Here is a 23,556-nt window from a genome sequence, read left to right on the forward strand (position 1 = left end):
TGAAATTTCCCCTATTCTACCCTGTTTTTTTTCTGCTACGTTGCGCTGAGAACTTTTAAGCTAGAAAACCATTCTACGAATCCTTTAAAACGAAGATGAAGATTCTGAAGGAATCTGAGCGTCGATTTCCTGGAAGAAAATTTTCAGCATAGTTTCCAAGCAGTCAGATAAGATCTTGAAGAAGGAGCGACTAAAAGGAATAGCTTCGTTTTAAGAACTGCAAGACCAAAGCTCCAACAATAATAAGTTGACTAGGGAAGGAAGAAAAATAACCTAATATGGAGAAAATGAAAGTTTAACTTGAAGGATTTAGAAGATATAGATAAAAGGAAAAAAAATTCGGATTAATGAAGGAAGGAAGAGAGAAAAACCTCAGATTTGGTTTTCAGAGCAGCAAAATCAAGGAAGTTCTAATGAAAGCGAAAGGTAGCGGTGTCGATACAAATATAGAATAAAAAAAGGAAAGGAGAAAGAGAGGAGGCTATTACTATAGATAGTAATATAAATATAAACATTTAAAATTTATTTATTTAATATTAAAACATCTACTTTATATTTAATCATTTAATTTTAAAATTTACTTTTTAACTAATTTGATTTTTTAAAAATTTGAACTATATAAATGTCCATTTAAATTTTAACTATATCAATTATCATGATTATTAATTATTGATAAAAATAAATTGATCTTGTCAATTGTTTAGTTTTACTTTTCAAGTTTTTTAAGACGTTTTGCATTAAGCGACTATTTGCTTTCCGAATCCTTAATAAAAGTTCAATCGAATTCTTTGATTAAAGAAGAGAGATTATATGTAGATAGTAGAAGTTTTAATCTTCTCTATAGCTTGATTGAGAGATATTTATAATGACTATAATTAATAATATCACATATAGTGTAATTATGATTATTTATAATTTTTAAATAGTGTTATTTTGAGATTTTAGTCTTTGTATTATTTTATTATTCTATCACTCAAAAACAATGTCTTATCTTTCTAATCGACCCACCGTTTGTTATATTTTTAAAATTTATATTTTTTGATTAATTAAAATTGATATTTAATATACATAAAATGTAAACGTATAGTTTTAAAGTTCGTCATTCTATTTTATGAATATTAGGAAGTTAAGCCCTTTATTTTTATATAAAAAAAAATCGGTTCTTATACATTTTGAAAGCTAAGAAAACAATGCAATTGTTAGCTTGAACGGTTAAATTTTGTTAATTTCATTTTCAAAACTTAATTCATAAAATAATTTTTTATTTGAAAAGGGTTATAAAATTCGAACATTTCACCCACTAAAATGAAATAAACTTATTTTTAATACATTTTTAAATATATTTTTAATTTGAGATTTATTTTTGAATTTTTTACAGATGGGTCGGTTGGAAAACCCGTGATTGCACCTGATCTCTGCGGTATTCGATTCCTTTCTTTTTCATCTTTTCAGCCATCAATTCAATCATAAAGAGGCGCCGCCTTTCTCCATTTTTAGCGTTCCATCTTCACCGCTCATTTGTTCATACTCTACATGAAGTCAAAACCAATCAGATTTTGGATTCATCGCTTTAACCACATTAAATACTACGTTTCTTTCAATATTAAATAGTTACTAAAATTTTATATTTACTTTAATAATATGATATTTAATATAAAATTTAAATTTTAATCTCAAATTTTTTAAAAATTATTATATACGTAGCGGATGATTATTTCTTAGCATAACTATCTGTATTAATTTATTTATATGATTATTTTAAAGTACCACACAAATTTATTACAAAACAATGGAGCATTCATTCATATAAAGAGAAAAATTATTTCTCAGAAAAAAATAATTTTAAAAGGACGGGCAAAATTAAGATTCGATTTTACTATTATGATGGATGGGAAACAGAAATTGAATCAATTATACATTTAATACCTAAATTATCAGTTTTGACTCACTTTAGTACTTAAACGTTTAATTTTTTTAAAATCATACTTAACGTTTAGTTTTCATTTCATTTTAGTACATGACATTAAAAACTTTAATGCGTTTAATACCTAACTATCAATTTTGATCCGTTTTAGTAGCTCAATTTTTAATATTTTCAAAACTTTAACATTAAATTTTGAACAGTTGTACTAAAAATGAAACAAAAATTAAATTTTAGATATTATTTTAAAAAAAACAAAAAATTAAATATTAAAACAGACTAAAGCTGATAGTTTAGATATTAAATGTATAATTTACTCATAGAAAATTTGAAGCTCTCTGAAGGAATCCCGGTCAATTAGGTTTTTATAACCATATGGACGACCACTTATAGGTATTTTTAATTATTATATTTATAATAATCAATTTTTTTATTTGAATTATATAATAATTGTAACTTCAAGAAAATTAATCAATATCTTTGAAAATGTTAGTAGAATATTTGGAACTTTATTTTCTTAACGTAGTCTCTTATTGAGTATTTTAGAAGTTTTATTATTACACATCTACAAGATGTATTTATTACATTAATATTATATTATATTATAATTTAATCAATTAAATTAAAAGTTATAGAATAATCAATTAGTCTTCCATCTGATTTTTATAATATTAATATTTGTTAAGCTTGATATAGTCAAAATATTTTATTACATTCTTATTTTGAGTAGAAGAAATATCATGTAGCTTAGCTGGATTAGACTTGGGGTGTCTGGATCGTATTTTCCACACATATATATTTATTTATTAGTTTGCATGTGGACCATTTATGTTGTTGTGCTTACTCCACAACTAGTCTACAGTCCAATGGCCAAAATTATTGTATTTGTTTCCAGGGTAAGAAATAAAACGAAATATAATATTAAAAGATTTTTTTAATGTTTAATTAAATAGTTATTTTACTGTACTCATCTAGGGATGGAAATTGTTAATTAACAATGGAGACGTCTCATATATTTTCGATACTCTAAGCGAAAATTAAAAAATATGTCTTTATAAAATAAAAGTATATTTTGTTACTTTGAACAATCAATTTAATATTACATAAATAAATCATAGGAAAAATGATTAAATAAATATTTTTTATTATTTTATTATGAAAACATATTAAATATAACTAAATGAGAATAAATAGAAAAAATGAACGTATTTATGATACATAGCTTAATTTTGAATAATAAATAAAAAAGTGTATATTGTTTTATTGTTAGATTGAGATTGAAGAAGACTAAACATTAAAGAATGTTTGATAATTGAAGAGTAAGATTTGAAAAAAAAAGGAAAAAATAATTAGATTTAATTCAAAATTGAATGAATAAATAACAGAAATTGAAAAATATGATAAAAAAAACTAAACATTTTATGAAAATATAAAAATTAGGAGCCATAGTATAAATATAAAAAATTGGTTAAACTTAATTCGAAATTGAAATAATTAATAAGAGAAATGAAAAATGATGGTCAAAATAAAAAAATTATCAAATTATAAAAATTAAGAACCCTAATTATAAATACAAAAAAAATAGGGACCCTAAGCAGTTTCTCAAAGCCATTTTTTTAAAATATAAAAGCTAAAGTGGCTATTTCATCGAATATTAAAGATTATTTTCTCTTAAAATAAAATATCGACCCAAAATAGAGATTAAAATGATCGTTTTGAGAATATTAGGTTTAATTTTGACACTATAAAATATTATTTTAAAACTATAAAATATTATTTTAAAATATTTAATAATGTTTACTTTTCAATTTATACAAGTTGTTTTGGTTCTATCATCTATAAAACTATTTTTCCTCACGTAAGATTAAAATATTTTCTTATAATCGTTAATATTTAATTTGTTAATTAATTAGTTTAAATTAAATATTATAAAAATCCATTTTGATAAAAAAAAAACTCTATGTAAATATTAAAAAATACATATCCAAATGTTTTCTGGTACAAGTTTTTTCTGACATCATTGCCACCCATGCCTCATTAAGATAATGGCAGTGAACTCATTTTAATCTTTGACATTTTAAAATATTTTATTTTGATTATTAAACTTTTAAAAACTATATAGGAGTCATTAAGTTTTAGGTTTTTTTTTAATTTTGATTAAACTAAATTTTAATAAATTAATATTCTTTTTTTAATAAGATGATAGCGTGTGTTATCACTTTATTAATGAATTAAAAGGATAAAGTCACGCGAACTAATTTACCTCAGTAGTTAAAGTAAATTTTGTTGTTCGTAAAGGTCACGGGTTCGAGTACCAACAATTGTAGCAGGGTGATTGAGTGTTCATTATCAAATGATTGAGAGTATTTAGAACCGATATTATTTTGTAATCACCTTAGCTTAATAAAAATAAATAAATAAAAGGACAAAGCCTTTATGTAAAGGAGGTTTATTTGAGAGTATTACTTTATTAATAACAATGATACACATAATATTAAATCAGTTGAGGTTATCGACAATCATCGAAATCAGAATGATCATAAAGTTCAATGATTTTAATTCAACTTTTAAAAGTTCAACGACTGAAGTAAAAGCATCCTAAAGTTTAGGTGTCATCAACAGAATTTACCCTGTTTTAAATTACCAAAGATTTCATCTGAAAATAGAACATACAAAAATAACACAAGTGATGGGAGTATGATTATTTTAAGAATGGGGTCCGATCTCCATGATTTTTGTGATAGAAAAGGGTGAAAAGTAGGAAAAGAAAAGAAAGAAGGCGAGGGTTGCATTGAAGATCGAAGGCCTCCAAATTAAATAAAAGCCCATTGTTTGTGCGGAAGGAAACAAAGACACGTGAGATCTCACTACTTTGCTCGCTTTTAAAAAAACTCATCGATTTGTTATTTATTTTATTGATTGTGTATACTTTAAAATTTTTCATGTTCATCATGAAATTTGAATTTTTTTCGATTAATTATTTATTTTACGGACAGTGTACTCCTTGAAATTTTATTTGTGCTCGTGTCCTATTTAAAAAATTTATGTTATTAATATATATGTGATCACCCTAAAAAATATTTCTGGATCGGTTATTATATATATCCAAGAGGTGTTGGGTTCTATCCAAAATATATAAGCATATAATCTTTAATAGATACTTGAGAATATGCTTTGTTGTTTGCGAGTGTCTAAGATTAAGATTTATCTTATATATTCTCACTATTTCTATTGCAAAACATACATCTCAACGAGGTCAAAGTATAACATATACAAGATTATACGTATATACTTTTCTTGTCTTAAAAGGAGGAAATTGTTTAATAACTTAAAAAGAATGACATTATGAGGAATTCAAACCAAGAAAACTATTATAGGTAATTTTTATTATTCTTGAGAGAAAATGCTCTTAAACCAAATGTGAGTATATTATTTCGTAAAAATTATTTTTTTTATAATGATCTTTTACTTGATCCAAATGCCCTTTAATAAGTCTTGAACCCATACTCGAAAGAAGAGAAGAGATGTCAACTAAGAGCTTTTCACTACACACTCTACAGACTATTAATAATATTAAATAATATTGAATTAAGATTTTGATATAACAATAAATTGCAAAATTGATTTTGTACTTAATCAAATTTATCAAAATATTATTAAAAATAATTCAAAGTCCAAATTAACTTGAAAAATGTTTTAAATGTTTTCCAATTTCGTCGAACCTTTTCAAAAACATACTCGATCGTTTTTGCATTTTAAATTTAAGTTTCCAAAGATTTTTGGCTCAAAGGATTGATCCCCTTGAAAAAGAATCGATCCTCGGATTTCAGTGAGTTTGGGATCGATCCCTTTATCTCTTGAGGAAAAAAATCGATCCCTTCACCAAAATGATCGATCTCTCGACGAAAAGGATCGATCCATTCCCTTAAAGGACCAATCCATTTGTGTCAACGATCGAATTTTTTGAAAAAAGATCAATCCCTTTCACCGAAGGATCGATCACTTGTGCATTAAATGTTGTTTTTGATTATAGGGAACGATTATAATGATCCCCAAGAGCTCTAAATGGCTAGAATTAATGGAGAATGTATAAATTGAAGTCAAAGTTTCCCAAGGTAACAAGAATCATATTGAACAACCTACCAACATAAAAGTTTTTTTTTTGTGTGCTTAATTTGTAAGTTCTTTGTTGTAAACACACTTGTAAGCTTTATTGTTTATTTTGTTCAAGTGTGATTTAGGCGAGAACTTAATTAGTGCAAACACATTTGCCTTGTGAGATTTTATCTTTATTTGCTTTATTTGTATTTAATCTTGTGGAAAGAGTGTAAACAAGGTTTTGGGGTATAAACCTTGTGGGTTGTTGTAAGGTTACACCTTATCCTCAAAGGTAAACAAATCCAGTGGATTTGAGAAATCTTTAGTGTAGATGTTAAGATAGTGGATGTAGACTTTGTTTGAGAAAATCGGACCACTCTAAATCTTTGTGCAAACATTTTAATTTTTCGATTGCTTCCACCAAATTTCTTAGAAGGCGCATATTTCGGTTGTTCGTAAGAGCCACATTTCTTAGAAGGCACATATTTCGGTTGTTCGTTAGAGCTAACAAATATATTATATATATGAATGCAAACAAACATTATATTATATATGCATTTAGTAAATTTGTATCTTACTACCACTATTAAAAATAGCTTTTCTGTCTTGATCCAAAATTTTGACATCATTGATGTTTTCCCAACTATTTGCATTGATTATAGAATCGATGTCCTTAAGCAAATGCATGGGTCTTCTTTGATCGACATTCAAATATGGACTGATCAAAACAATTAAAGATTACGGAATTTGATTACAACAGTAATCGAACAAGTCCTACAAGTGATCGCGCACCCAGAGAGATTGAATACAGCGAAACAGCTCCAGCAGGAGCCAAGAGTTAGCAACAGAGATGGAACTTTACAAATACTGCTTTTGGAGATTCATTCCTCGACGAATTCTCAGTGCAATTTGATCCGGTCAAGACTCTCAGACACAGTTCTCATCCTAGGCCGCAACTCCGGATCAAGTTCGGTGCAATTGAGTGCCATGTGAAATGCTGCGACCACTTGCTTCTTCGCATAAACTTCGGTTAGCAGTGCTGGGTCAACGATTTCAGACAGTGGACGCTCCTCTCGGAATGCTTTCCTCACAAGACCTCCCAATCCCTTCTCATCGTTTTCAGGGCCAGCATCAGGCAGTCGACCAGTTAAAATCTCCAAAAGCATAATTCCGAACGAATACACATCGCATTTCTGAGTGAATTTGCTGCCGTATACTCGAGCCTCGGGTGCCAGGTAGGAATTAGGAGTTGAAATTCTTGAACTCACCGCAGAGGCTGCAATGCTTTGGGATGAGTTCAGCTTTTTGGTTATTGAACTTGCATATTTGGAAGTCCCAGATACAAGGCGAGTGAGTCCGAAACCGGATATGTAAGGCTGAAGTTCATTGTCAAGAAGGATTTTTGTTGATTTCAAATTGCCATGAACGTACTTTCGAGGGTTGTATTCATGAATGTACATTAAACCCCTTGCAGTTCCCTGAATAATTCTCAACCTTGCAGCCCAGGAAAGTGGTGGAAAATTTTCAGTCGGTCCTGCATTGCATGAAAATGGTTATCAGAGATTTAACAATGAAACAGAATCGAAATGCACAAGGCTTCTTTTGGAAAAACGGTGGACAGCGGTTCCCCGATCATGCTCGAGTACTCGAGTGCCAAAACAACATCGGACCCCAGAAGTGTTAATCTTATAATTTTAACTCAAAACAAAAAACCAACTTCAGAGTTATTATAAAATATAAACAATCTAGTGAAGAATGATATTTTCAAGGCAATTTCTAAGGACAAAACCTGAAACATACAAATGCATTTCAGATAATAACAAGCCAACTATTCTGTCTGTGACCCACATTTTTTAAATGTCAACAATAAAAACCTAATGCATAAAAAACATGAGCTTGACAGCAACCTTGATGGGGTCCATTCAATAAATTTTGGTCATTCAATTTGTTCGAGCATATAATACCAGCACGACCACACCACTATAATCACAAATGTTTTGAACTTGAAAAAGTAAAATGATTCCAATAAAAGCAAAGCAAGACATCTCTGTTGTATTAACAAAAGGCTGAGTTAACACCATGGCCAATGAGGACCAACAAACACTGTAAAATGATCCAGCAAGTCATTTGAAAGTAGTAACGAAAGGCTTATATCATATTCTCTGTTTATTGTTACTTGTGTGTATGTGTAGGTTAGGAAATGAAACAACACTGCCTATCACCAATTGCTAAAATTAGCCACTTTGTAGTTTTCAGCTCACAGGCCTCAAACAGGAAAAACTAGAAACCTAGAAAACTCAGTTATGTACCTCAAGAATATAGGTGCTTTAATACACCTTGCACATTACAAGGTAATATTCGTTCAGAATTTTCTTAATCAATTGACAATGGATCTTAAAGCGAGAATATCACTCTCTTCTACCATTGAGATCGCTTGATAGGTTCTCAAAGTAAGTTCCAATGACGTCTACTTGTTATTTATCTAATACAATGCTAAAGGCATTGTATATATTGATAAAAAAACAAAAGAAAAAATGAATGATAAAATGAAATGATGATAAAGGCATTGAAAAACTGCAACTACTTCAAGAATTGCATGACAATTTAGAAGGATGATAAAATGAAATGAAAACCTAGGAGAGGAATGTTACCATGCAATGCAGCATACAAGCTTCCATTACGGATGAAATCAGTGACCAGCAACTTTTCATCATTGGCATAATAGTATGCTCTCAACCTCACAACATTGGGATGATTAACTCTCCCAATAGCCTCAACTTCAGCCTCAAACTCCTTATTCTTCAATGGGGCATCACCTTCGCTCAACCTCCTCACGGCAACAACCGTAGCCCCCACCGTGCCGGATCCCCTCCCAGTCACCACTTTATACAATATCCCACTCCTACTCTTCCCCACCACATATGCCGATGCCCTCAACAGATCCTCCAATTCCAAAGTAAACCCTTCATCCACCGCCACGAATTTATCATTCTGCACCTCCTCGACAACCTCCTCCCTCTTTTCCTCCTTCCCCATTTTGCGCTCCCCGGATTTCCATTTTCTCCGGAACACCCACAGAAGGATCGAAACCGCCCCGAGCACCAGAGAGACGCCTGGGATCCAAGGAACAGCCACCGACCCAGTTTTCTCCTTGTTTTTTCCTCCATTCCCATCATTAAAATTGGGAGTTAAACCCTTGGGATTTTCTGGGTTTTCCTCGGGGTTTAAAATATCTCTGGGGTTTTGGGCTTCAGGGCAAAGATTCTCCAACGGAAACCCACAGAGATTGGGGTTTCCTGTGAATGCAGTGGGCCCTTGGTTCACCAGGGAACCAACTTGAGGCACTTTCCCGGATAAATTATTGTTCCTCAGATCCAAGCTTATCATAACCGGAAATTCTCCGTAAGAAGCCGGAACTTCACCTGAGAACTGGTTGTAAGACATGTTGAGGGTCCCTCTCAAGCTTTTAAGCTCAACAAGTGACTCGGGGAGTGACCCGTTGAGTGAGTTAGAGGAAAGGTCGAGGTGGGTTAAGTTTTTAAGGGATTGTATTTGCAGAGGAACTGAGCCGGAGAATGAGTTATGAGACAGGTCAATGTATATAAGGTTCGTAGCGTTGAAGAGATGATAAGGGATTGGTTTCGAAAAGTTGTTTTGAGAGAGACTAAGGCGAGTTAGCGAGTCGAGGAGACCGAGTTCCGATGGGATGTAACCAGTTAACCCTTTTCCAGGAAGGAAGATTGAGGTGACTCGTCCGTGGGTGCAAGCAATTCCCGGCCAGTGGCATGGGGTTGAGTCAGACTGGGACCAACTGTGCAGGGACCGAGTTGGGTCAGATTCCACGGCTGCCTTGAGAGCAAGAAGAGAGAGACCATCGGAATTGAGAGACGAAACCAGTGAAGTGAAGAGAAGCAGAAAAGAAACAACTTTTTGAAGAGAAGGTAACATTGTTTTTGCTGATGCCACTCCTTCTAACGCTTCATTCGATCATAATCGAAAGCTTGGGTTCCATGCAACGAGAAGTTGCAGAAGAAGAGACGAGAAACAAGTGTTGTTTGATGTGGAAGAAGAGAGAGTGATTTTTCGCATATAAAAAAAGTTTGAATTTCTTTGAACAGTGATATTCAAAATATTATTAGTTTACTGAGCATAAATCGCATTGCATCAGAAAGCACTGACAAAGACATCATTTAATAGGGTGAGACATTGGAATATGAAATGATGGATTACATAAAAAGCTGTTCTCACTTCTCAAATATACATACATTGTATTGAATAGTTTGAAAACAATTTGAATTGTTGTTTTGATTCATACATACAAACAGACAAGGCTGGATCCAGATTTTGTTACTTCTACTCATTCACGATGAATTAAAATAAAAGGTTTCAATTGTAATTCTGACTTGAATTAAATAGTTAAATGTAATAACTAGTTATAAGAGCTAATCAACACATCCTCATCCTACGGTTTGTAAATGATACCAAACTGATCACGGGTTATTCGAAATCGATTCGGTTAAAACTCGATAAATATTCTACTAGAATTCTTGACGAGTAAAAATGAGCTACTTAATAGTCGATTAGGAAAGCTCGTGAGTAGCTCGAAAATATAACATATTAAGATTTTATTTTTTAAATAAATTATTAATAATATTAACATTTATATGTTGATTTTTTTTAAAAAATATAGTATAAGGTTTTCATGTATTTATGGTTCATGTTCGAGTTTGAGGTTTTAATCAAATTAAGTTTAAGATTTTTTCCTTTCGAGCATTTTTAAGTTTTTACGAGCTTTAGTTCATGATTTCGAATTCGAGTCAAGCTTAAAATTTTTTAGGCTCATGAGTTTTCGAGTCAAGTTGAATTCTATTTTAGAGTTTTTGAATCGAGTCGAACTCAATAATACTTGAGCTCGACTTGACTAATTTATAGCCCTACTCATCCTCAATCTCCTCTCGTAATAGTAGCATATACATGTATGTTCTTTCCGCTTCCTTGCTCATGTAGAGTAGTGGGGGAAATTCCCCATATAAGGCTCTCCTCATATTATTTTCTAATCTAGGGTAAATGGATAGACGCCAGGAACATCGGGCTACTTTAATTATTTGAGTGGAAGATGCATAGTAATCCATGTGTTTTCAATTTTGCCAAGGCATGGAGTCTTCATTTAAAGACTCCATGCACTCTTAGAGTCTTCTAAAATATTGTATCATTTGGTATATTCCAGAAAATAATGTTGAAGGTGGATTACTTTGGTAAATATTTTTTCAAAGGCATTATTTCAACCATTTCCCCATGTTGTCTGTTTAGACTGATCTACACAGAATTAGCAAGTTAACAAATTCATTTATCATAAATTTTAAATATTTTTATTTATTATATATAATTGTTAACATTTAATATGATATTTATCATTTATTTGATTTATTAAGAGATTTAGATAAAGTTATAATTCATTTATTATTTATTTTATTAAGTGTTTTAAGAAATTACTATGTATATTATCTTTATTTCTGCCTCAATTTTAGAATTTTTCTAGCATATAAATGGGCTCCTTTTGTTGGTAAAATAAATATGATTAAAAAGATTATTATTATTTTTATTATTTTAATTTTTTAAGCCGTTTATTTCGTTCTTAATTTGGATTATGATTGTCCAATTTTGTTGTGACAAGCATATGAGTAGGATCCCTAACAGGTTAGACTTTTTAAATTCCGAAAAATTTAATCAATAGTTATTGATTCTTTAGTTCCAACTTTCATATTTATGAAATAACTTTGAAATTATAACAAATAAATTCATCGTCAAAAATAATAAGTACACATGTTGCCTGTGGCAGTAACTTGTTGAAAATTCTTCGGAATTTCCATACACTCGAAAAATATATTAAAATTTTGAAACTCTTAACAATAGATTATTATAGTGATTAAAATATAAAATATTTAAAACTTAGGTACTAATTTAAAATTGGAGTTATAGTATCTGGATTTTATGTAAATTAACTCTTTATTTAAATTTGGGTTTCAGGTTTCCCGACATTTGTTTTGGTCAGAAAATCATTGAGGCTGGCAGGACACCATTCCATGTACTCGTGCAGTTCGAGTCTCGCTTTTCAGTTTCCACCTGAAAAAAAAGGTGTTTTAGGTAATTTTGAAATCATTTGTGATTCAAAAACACACCACCCATTTTAAAGTAATGACGGAAATAAATTCTGAAAATTAAATTATATCTATTTTTTAAGAGAATATTTTTTTCGTTATTTGGATGTTGCAGTGTAAAATAATTTTATTGTTTGATTTTTTTTTTGAAAATAATTTTTTAAATATATTTTCAATAAATAAACATGCATGCATACATATTTCATATTTTTATTTTTTAATTTTATTATTATAAAATTATATTTTATAAATTCTCAAATATAAAGTATAATGTTTTATTTCTATAAGCATATCAAAAGATAAGAACATTCATTGTTTTAAAGTCATGCCTATAGAAAATAAAGGAATTATTTTTAAATCTATCAAGGAAGGAAAAGAAAAAACTTAATAGCCATGAAATTTCAATAAATTTTTTTATTTAGAAACTAAATTTCAACAAATAATAAATTAACAAAAAAAATCTAACATTTATTTTCTATGAATCAATAGGAATAGAATTAAAAATAATAATTTTTATCCTCTTCTCTTCTTTGATTTATGATTATTTCACATGAATAAAGCAAACTATAAAAGCTGAAGTAAAAAATCAAAAATTGAAATATTAACAAGTTTCACTCACCTCTTACTTATATAAAATAAAGAAGGAAAATGAAGGTTTTCTGTTTTGCTTCTACTGAAATCATGGCATAAGAGAAAACAAAAGAGAAGAAAAATAGAAAAAGATAATGAATCAAAAGTTAAATCTTACATATTGTGCTGCTGATTAAAGAAAATCTTGACATTACCACTAATGAGGGAAAGAGAAGACAAGAAGATGTTCTTCTGAAAGTAAGATTTTCGTAAAATGACTTTTAAAAATTTTAAGATAAGTTTTTTTACTATAAAATACGTTTCTTTTTACCAACGAAGGTTGACCTGAGTTAGAGGGGCTCTGATCGCTTAAGCAAGGGGTCTTTGGCTCGAACCCTTATGGATGCAGCAAATTTTCTTGAGAGAGGTCCCTACCTTAATGCCCGACAATACCTCGGGGGATTAGTCTCAGACAAAGCCTGGGGATACATTTGGATATACAAAAAAAAAAAATACGCTTCTTTTGTCTTTGACCGTTAAACCTTTTATATTGACCCATTTTACTTTATATTGCCAAACAATGGAAAACATGAAAAATATTCCCGTAAAATATTTTACTCCAAACAAATGGACCTTAAGTAGAAATTTATTTTCTCCAAACTTCGTTTATACAGTTTGGATTTATTTAAAAATTAAAATGTATTATGATGAAGTGCTTCACATAAAATTCTTTTCGTAATTTTTGAAATTCAAAATCTCTACAGGACACTGTTTATATAATTTATTTATTTGCATGTTTTATTTTTTATAGCATAATTGTAATGAATATTAGGATATATATATATATATATATAAGAACTTGTGTCCTACCCAGCTCGATACCAAGAATTGTTCCTTTGTTTTGGAGATCCCTCGCCAAAGTCTCTAAGTTCGTCGAAGATAACGTCTATTGGTTGATCGGTAACAGGGAAACCATAAAGTTCTAGACTGATGCATGGATTCCTGCGAAGGATCCGTCGGCAAAATGGGTGACCTTTGACCCAACCTGAAACCCTGATTGTCCTCTCAGTGACCTCGTCACTAATAACGACACCTGGGACTTGTCCAAGTTAAGGAACCTTGTCGACGAAGATTTGATCCAGTAAATCATAGCCATTCCCCCTTGTGTTGAAGCGGCCTACGACCTCCCTGTCTGACGCTGGGAGCAAAATGGGACCTGTACGGTCAAGTCGGCCTACCACGCTTTAAATCATGGTCACTGGGATGGAAAGGATTCGATTTAGAATTTAAAGTGCAATTTTGACAGTCCCCAACGTATCAGAAATTTTATTTGGTTAGTGCTTCGGAATTGTCTTATGACAAACATGGAAAGAAGTAGACAAGGTCTGACGATGGATTTCGAATATCCGATATGCGGAGCCAGTGAAGAATCCATCATTCATATCATGCGTGATTACACTCCTCCGCACTTAACAGAGAATTTCTTTTCTCTTAATCTGATTGATTGATTAGAATCTAATCTCAGTAATCCTGCATGTATGGTGGAGATCGTCTATTACTGGAGATATCTATTTGGAATTCTGATATGGAGACTTTGGAAACAACGATGCAGTTTTGTTTTCAAGGACGAGGTATGTCTACCCCTACCATCATCCACTCTGCGTGTTCATGGGCCCATTCCATCCAGGCTAAATCCTCCTCTGTCGCCACCAAAGCAAATGACATATCCAGGGAACAAATTTGGAGACCTCCCAATCCAGGAGTGGTCAAGCTCAACACTGATGGAGCCGTCAATCAGTCCACAATAGAAGCGGCGGGTGGCGGTATATTCCGGGACTCTGAAGGCATTTGGTTATCAAACTATTCTCGCAGCATTGGTCGATGCTCATTCTTCCATATAGAACTTTGTGCCCTTCTCGACGGTTTAAACATCGCTTGGAATCGAGGTTACAGATGAATCGATGTCGAGATGGATAGTCAGGAAGTAGTCAAGATCCTCTCCTCTCCAATATCGACCTTTAAATTACCACTTGTTGCTAAAGCAGCTTCCTTTTATTTGTAACAAAAAAATAAATACTTTTATGAATAATAAAAGATGAAATTGTTGAACCTGAAACTGAAATCAGCAGCAATTGTTATATGGTGGACCCATATGTGAATATGATGGTTTGTCCAGCTCAGTTGGTAGAGCGTAAGCCTCTTAATCTTGTGGTTGTAAGATCGAGTCCCACTGTGGCAATTCATAATTTTGACTGCCGAATGTCTTCCACAAAAGCTGCTCTCAATCTGGCGTTGGGAGCAACCTACTACCGTACCCTACCTCCCCCTTATCCCATTACATATGTAAATAGGGTCAACTAATTTGTTTATCAGATCATTTTTGGCTTCAAAGTTGCCTTCTCTTCCTCATTTTCAAGACCCACCTTCGTTAGAGGGAAAAATAAAAACATATTTGATAAAACTAATTTAAAAAAATCAAATTCAAAATATCACTTTTAAGAGAATCAATCATTTAGCTTCCAACCATTTATAGAAACCGATATAGTGAAATTTGAGAGATTCTCTATCTATCTTATAAGGTTTCTTCTAGTTTTTTAACAGTAATCTTTGTTGAGAGATTCTTAAGATTTGGATAGAAATCTTAATGAAATTTGAGTAAATTAAATCTTGTTTCAAGATTGAGAGGTATAGTGAATATGAGAAAATCTTTACTTGAAAAACTCATGTATTAGAGTTACTAGAGTATGTAATTGGGGTTTAATCATTTTGAAATTTTTGTGTTCATTGCCTTTATTTCTTCTTTGCCTTTATGGAAAGATTTTAAATGTCAATTTCTTATCTTTTAATTTTTTGGGGTAAAGTACACAAATGGTCATCCACCTATATAATATTACTTTATTAAGTCCATCGACTATTAAAAGTTACAAAATGATCCTCTGACTATAGAGTGTTGTTTTGTTGAGTCCCTTGACTATTAAAAGTTTCAAAATAGTCACCATACTATTCATTATGTTCCAAACATGTCATTTTCTGTTAAAAAATTAATGATATTCTGATCAGAACGTTAATATGATGACTGTGATATGATAGAATATGATCCCATAATCTCAAACGACTATTATATCACAGTCAACATGTTAATGTCTAACTTAGACAACTGTAAATTTTTTGACGGAGAGTGACGGATTTGGAACATAATGGATAGTCAGGTTACTATTTTGTAACTTTTAATAGTCGAGGGACTTAATAAAACAACATTATACAATCGAAGAATCAATTTGTAACTTTTAATAGTTGAGGGTTTTAATAAAGTAGTACCCTATAGTTAGGGGACCATTTGTGTACTTTATTTTTTTAATAATTTGAACTGATTACAATATAATAATCTATTTATAATATATCTTTATTATTAAAAACACACACCCTACAGATATACCTGTTCATATCAAAATCTTTAGGAAAAAATGATATCTCCTTTAATAATTGATATCACTTAATAAATTCTTGAAAATTTAAACTAACAATAGTTAAATGAAATGCAATTAAAAATGCTACCCGAAGATACTTCAAATATTTTCGCATATAATCTATTACAACATTTATAATGCTTTGAATATAGATCTAAAAAACATTAGTTTTGTGAATGTTTTTAATATATTAAATAATAATTTTTAAAAAAATATATATATTTATAATTTTTAAAACAAAAAGTATTTACCAAACGAAGTTATAATATCAAACAAAAAATTAGGAAAAATGACCCATGGATTTATTCTTATTTGAAAGAATTCATTATGTTAAATTTAAATTGAATCAGAAACTCAGAGACGATTTTTTGGCCCAATACCCCAGGGTATTATCATTCGATCACTCTGCGTCATCATTAAGAATTTAGAAGACATTTATAAATTGATTTTAATTTCGTAATTTTCATGTAAAAATTTATTTCTTACATTTATTTAATTACTTTGTATTTCGTAAAATTTAAATAAATTGAATTTTCATTTAATTTTTTTTTTAAATTATCCATGGTCGAACTCGTCTCATTGAGGTGAGGAGTTCCATTGATCGTTGCTGCCCCTCTACCCGTTGAACAACGACTAGCTAATGACTATTTTTTTGAATTCGAATGAACTCATCACGTCGAGGTGACAAATTCCATTGATTTTTTTTTATTTTCTAATTTTATTTTTTTAAAAATTAAAAAATATTTTTTAATGGACTTGTCACCTTGGCGTGACAAGTCATTATAACTGATAACTCCGTGAAAAGACTGTATTTTGTGCCTTTTTTTACTTATGTTACTGTTTGTTTTAAAGCCCATATCATAGCATTTAAAGTGTATTTTGGTCATATAGTTGCATTTGGTGGTAAAGTCTTGCCACGATACAAATTTATTGAAAACTGGTGTTGTTGAGAGAAATGTCTTGCTTTTGTGGTGTTGTGTAGACAATGGAAGCTTAAGGAGAAAACATGGCTGCTGAGGCATGCTGGAGAAATTACTGCTGTAGCATTGTGGAGATGAAAAGCTGAAAGATTTACCGCAGTTAAAGATGGCTAGCAGACCTTGAGTAGAAAAGACAAAATAACAAAAATATCTTTGCTTAGTTGTCTAGCCACACGTGACCCACCACCTCTACTGCAAATTTGGGACCACATGCCAGAAATAATCGCCCATTCACGTTAGAAGGGTGTCACCTAAGGTATAAAGGGAATTTTGGGCCCAAAACCTAGAAATATTCCCTTTATAAATACCTAAGGTGCCCTACATTTTAAAGAGACTTTTGGAGAGCTTTGGGAGGTGACCTAGAAAATGATGGCTGCTCATTTATACATTCTTCTTTATTTTTTATCCCCTTTTCGTGGTGTCCTCCATAGTTGAGCTTCAAAGAATGTAGCAATTAGACTTCGAGAGAGGCTAGCTTGCTAATGTGGTGCATGATGGTTGAGCTAAGTCATGGCAGCAACTCATTTTGGGAGTCTTCTTCTCCTTGTGCTTTATTTTTCTATCTTATTTAGGCTTGTACTAAACTTGCATATTCTTGGATGAACTTAGCCACACCATGAACTTACTTATTTGGTGTTGGATTTTTGTTGGATAGTTTTATGTTGCGTTAATGGATGAGTTAATTTTTTTATGTTTTAAATATTGTTTTACTCACTGTTTTTATCTTTATGCGATGTAGCATTATAAGAGCTTTTGAGAAAGTGTCATTTGTTGTAGCGTAATATCCTTATTCTTGTAAAAGCTTTTGAGAGATTGCCATTTTCTAAGTATGAATACCTAATATCGAGAGAGCTAGGATAGATATACGTGAGCAAGGGAGCCAAACTGGGATGGGGAGGTTCTAACCTACATTCGAAATAAGGAAAGGTTTTATTCAACTAAAAGGAACATGACTTCGTCGTTAGGCTAGTGCTGCAGTTTACGCTGAGAGGTATTGCTGAAACATTAGTTTTATCAGGTTCTTTGCTTGAGATAGTGTATAAGCATTTTTAGCAAATCCTGTCGAGAAGCATCCTCATAGAAACAATGATCATCCTTAGCATAAAATATTATTGCCATAGCAAAACCATACCATTTACCTCTATAGAAGCTTGATTGTGTGAGGTTGTCAGTCTTATCTCATTTTCCAAAGTTCAGATTATTTTCCTGCTTTAGCATACTTTTGCATTTTACTTACATTCTTGTCTCAACATACTTTTATACTTTAAAAAATTTTCATCACAACAATTTCACTCTAATTCACTTAAATCTTGCCACAACATTCCATTACCATTTATACATACCATATGCTACAACTATACTTTCATTGTTTATACTATTATACTTAGATTAGTTAGTTTTAGTTTTAATTTGTGAAAATTTTTATTTGCTATAGCTAGCTTTTAAAATACCTTCAATCCTTGTGGAGACGATACTCATTCACTGCTGTATTACTTGTATCGATTGTGTATACTCGCATAAATTTACGTGCCACAACACTATATATTTACACGCTATCATGTTTTTGATGCTGTTATCGAGGATTGTCAGCTGGTTATTTTTAAAGTTCCATTATAGAAAAGGTTTTTAGTTAGTTTTTTTTAGTTTTACTTGTTATTTTTGTTTAATTCTTTTTCAAGTTTTGCTGTTGCATGACCCAAAAAACTATCGAGGAACCACTTTATCCTTTAGTTCTAGAAATTGAGCATTTATTCCATCGAAGACGATGTATTCAACATGTTAATCAAGTCATGAACAATCCACCAAACCAAGGTGTTCAGCGAGTTCAAGATCCTGCATATCCAAATGTTGCAGTATTTAGGAATGAAGGACTTGTACCGAGACTGAGAGATATTCAAGATAACATAGCACCTATTCTAGATTATCTCAACCCACATATCGTAGTGCCCAAGATTCAAGCAGCTCACTTCAAGCTTAAACCCTTCATGTTCAACATGTTGAACTTGATCGACCAATTTGGTGGCATGCCTAACGAAGATGCAAGATAACACATCTATGTCTTCTTGGAAGTTTGTGACTCATTCAGGCAAAAAGGAGTGCATGAAGATTTGCTAAAGCTTAATTTGTTCCCTTATTCTTTGCATGACCGAACGAGCTTGGCTTAGTGGAGTTTCATCCAAATCGATGTAATCCTGGGCAGATCTTTGTAAAAGCTTTTGCTGCGGTATAATATGCCCAACATAAACACTCAATTAAGAAATGACATAGCAAGTTTTCGTCAAGCAGGTGATGAATCAATGTATGAGTGTTGTAACCGATATAAAAGTTTGCTTCGCAAGTGCACTAGTCATGGATTCCACAAATAGACTCAAGTTGTGATGTTCTACAATGGAGTTTATGTACCCACTAATATGATGTTAGATGCTTAAGCAAATGGTACTTTTCTTGACAAATCACCCGAAGAGGCCTTTGACATACTGGACATGATAACCAACATTAACTATCAATTTCCATCTTCAAGGCTTGGAACAGGAAGGAAGGTACATGAGACATTCGAATTAGATGCTAATGATTCACTTTCTGCCCAACTTTCTGCCATAACAAATATGTTGAAAAATCTACAGCGTTTCAGCGAGGTGAAGGAAGTAAAGATGATCAATTCTGCATGTTTTTTATGTTGTGGCAATCACCACGAGAGTGAATGCCCAAAAAATAAAGAGTCGATTAATTATGTGGGGAATTTTAATTGAAGCAGCAACAACCCCTATTCTAATACTTATAACCCATGATAGCGTCAGTATCCTAATTTCTCATGGGGTAATTAAGGGGCAAACAACAACACTGCAGGCAACTTGAACATGCCACAACAAACTATTTATGAACCTTCAGGATTTCAACATCAACAAATGTCATGGAAGAATGTTAACAAGGGTTTAACTTTTACTTCAAATTCTAATTCTCTTGAAGCTACTCTTTAATATTTTATGGATTCAACAAAGGCTTTATTGCATGAGCACTCATCCACAACTAAAAGCCAATGCACACTTTTACAGAATCAAGTTGTTTTGTTGCAAAGTCACAACTCATCTTTGAGAGCACTAGGGAACTAAGTGGGCCAAATTGCTACAACATTACATGCTCGGCCACAAGGTAGTCTCCCTAGTGATACTGAAGTCACTAAGACTTACAAAAAGGAGCAATACAGTGCGCTCACACTGAGGAGTGACACCTAACTTAATTACGGAGATAAGTTTGTGGGGAAGAAGCAAGAAAATTCCAGCCCTAGTATTGTGCAGGAAGAACCTGAAGTGCAAGAAGAATCACTTGTGGAGAAGGATAATCATGAGGTTTACACGAGTAAACTTGCTGATGGAGGACAAAAAAATGTCACAACGAAAGTTGTTCCTCCACCTGCAGTGGAAGAAGTCAGACCCCCACCACCATTCCCTCAAAGACTGGAGAAGCAAAATGATGACATCCATTTCAAGAAGTTCGTTGACATCCTTGATCAGCTATATATCAATGTCCCACTGTTGGAGGCCATTGATCAGATGTCTACTTATGCCAAGTTTCTCAAGGACATTTTCACAAAGAAGAGAAAGATGGAAAGGTTTGAAATTGTCGCCAGAACGAAAGAATATTGTTCTAAGCTGAGTAAACTTCTGTCGAAGTGAAAAAATCTGGAAGATTTGTTATTCCATGTTCTATCGATGATAAATATGTGAGGAGAGAATTATATAACCTTGGGTCAAGTTTCAATTTAATGCCCAAGTCCGTATTCTTAAAGCTTGGAATGGGTAATGCTCGACCTACCACTATGATCCTACAATTACGTGACCAATATCACTTTCGTCCCTAGGGAAGAATTGAAGATGTCATAGTGAAAGTTGACAAGTTTGTATTTCCTGCTGATTTTCTCATTCTCGACTGTGAGGCTGACGATAATGCGCCCATCATTTTAGGGTGTCATTTTCTAGCTACCGGTCAAATTCTCATAGATTGCGAAAAGGGAGAATTAAAATTCAAGTAGTGGATCAGAGTGTCACGATCAATGTCTTCAACATAGTTAAGTATGTGGATAACTCATAAGAATACCAATGTGTGTTGGACGTGGACTCAATAGCAGAGGATGAGGCTATAAAGTTCTGCTGCAATAACTTTTTACAACTGGAGGACTATGAGACACTTACTAAAGGCATTGAGGAGCACGAGGATTTTTCTTAAGAGGTGCAACAGTCTAGCTTGCTCTTAGCTAGACCAGATATGTGATTTGAACCTTTAGATTTTGATGAATTTGTTCCTCCAAAACCTTCGCTACAATATGCACCTACCTTGGAACTCAAACCCTTTCCATCACAATTAAAGTATGTTTATCTAGGTAGTGATGATACTTTACCTATTATAATATCTACTAGTCTAACCCTAAGCAAGAATGCAATTTGATAAATGTTTTGGCACAACATAAGAAAGCCATAGGCTGGACTATGGTGGATCCGAAGGGAATAAGCCCTACAATCTATATGCACAAGGTTCAGTTAGAAGATTGTCAAATCAATTTTGTTGAACCATAAAAAAGACTCAACCTGATAATTAAAAAAGTGGTAATGAAGGAAATCATCAAGTGGCTTGATACTGGTGTGATTTACCCTATCTCCAATAGTTCGTGGGTCAGCCTGGTGCAATATGTGCCAAACAAAGGAGGTGTGACCGTGGTGAGCAATAAGGAGAACGAGTTATTATCGACGAGGATCGTCACGGGTTGGAGGATTTTTATGGACTATAAAAAACTCAACAAAGTTACAAAGAAAGACCATTTCCACCTTCCATTAATCGATCAAATGTTATATCGATTAACGAGCAAGTCCTTTTACTGCTTCCTCGATGGATACTCAGGGTATAGTCAGATTGCCATAACACCAGAAGACTAGGAGAAGACTACATTCAACATCCCTTATTACACGTACGCCTTTAGAAGAATGTTGTTAGGACTATGTAATGCTCCAACAACATTTCAAAGGTATATGTTGAACATTTTTCAGATATGGTGGAAGGCTTCTTAAAAATTTTCATGGATGATTTTTTTGTCTTGGATGATAATTTTAATAAATGCCTTAGCAACTTGGCTAAGGTACTGAAGAGATGTGAGGAGGCCATTCTAGTGTTCAACTGAGAAAAATACCACTTCATAGGGACAGAAGGAATCATAATTGTGCTAGGGCATAAGATTTCATAGAAGGGAATCGAGGTCGACAAAGACAAGGTTGAGGCGATCGAGAAATTACCTCCATCATAAAGGGTATAAGGAGTTTTTTTGGGGAATATAGGATTCTATAGGTGTTTCATCAAAGTCTTTTAATTTTTTTTAAAGCATTTCTTTCTTCTACTACAGCAGAATCATTCATTTCTATTCGATAAAGAGTGTTACAGTGCGTTTAGGGAGCTGAAGGAAAAACTTGTCACAACACCAATAGTTGTCCCACTTGTCTGGACGACTCCCTTTGGACTGATGTGTGACGCAAGTGACTACGCTGTGGGAGTAGTGCTCAGGCAAAGACAAGGTAAAATTTTTCATTTCATTTATTATGTTAGCCGCACATTGAATGAATCATAGATAAACTATACAACCACTGAAAAAGAATTTCTTATTGTGGTATTTTATTTTGATAAGTTTAGGGCATACTTGATAGGAACTAAGGTTATTGTCCATACCGATCACTCGGTTGTTAAATACTTAGTAAATAAAAAGATGGCAAACCTAGACCTATTAGGTGGATACTTTTGCTGCAAGAATTCAATTTAGAGGTTAAGAATAGGAAATGAACTAAAAATTAGGTTGTTTTTTTATTTATCTAGGCTAGATAATCTAAATGAATGCCATGACAATCTAGAAATTAAGAAGGAATTCCCTGACGAGAAAATTTGATCTGTTACGGCATGTTTGTGGTATGCTAACATAGTTAACTTTCTTGTTAGTGGTGTTTTACCTCATGATTTAAATAGTCAGGGCAGAAGAAAATTCAGAAATGATGTACGACACTATCAGTGGGACGAGCCTTACCTGTTCAAGCAATGTGTCGATCAGATAATTACAAGGTGCATCATTGAAGAAGAATAATAAGATATTCTATTTTATTGCCATAACACATCTTGTGGAGGCCACTTTGAAGGTGTTAGGACTATTGTAAAGGTCTTACAGTTTGGATTTTATTGACCAACACTTTTAAGGATGCATAGGAGTTCTATAAGTCATGTGATCGATGTCAGCGAACTAGGAACATTTTGAAGAGACATGAAATGCCATGGTAAAACATTCTGGAGATAGATCTCTTCAACTTATAGGGAATATTTTATGGGACCTTTCT

General features: G+C 32.4%; 1 protein-coding gene across 1 annotated transcript; it reads right to left on the reverse strand.

The window, feature by feature from the left end:
- Positions 1 to 6,765: 6,765 nt before the first annotated feature.
- On the reverse strand, positions 6,766 to 9,991 carry LOC120155357 (receptor protein kinase-like protein ZAR1). The gene is made up of 2 exons (XM_039166934.1): positions 8,670 to 9,991; positions 6,766 to 7,555 (listed from the first exon to the last, which is right to left on the reverse strand). The coding sequence occupies exons 1-2, from the start codon at positions 9,965 to 9,967 to the stop codon at positions 6,919 to 6,921; spliced, it is 1,935 nt and encodes a 644-aa protein (XP_039022865.1). The 5' UTR covers positions 9,968 to 9,991; the 3' UTR covers positions 6,766 to 6,918.
- Between the last annotated feature and the right edge of the window lie 13,565 nt (positions 9,992 to 23,556).

This window comes from Hibiscus syriacus, unplaced genomic scaffold, assembly GCF_006381635.1.
Source record: "Hibiscus syriacus cultivar Baekdansim isolate YM2019G1 unplaced genomic scaffold, ASM638163v2 tig00002840_pilon, whole genome shotgun sequence".
In the NCBI taxonomy this organism is placed as follows: Eukaryota; Viridiplantae; Streptophyta; class Magnoliopsida; order Malvales; family Malvaceae; genus Hibiscus; species Hibiscus syriacus.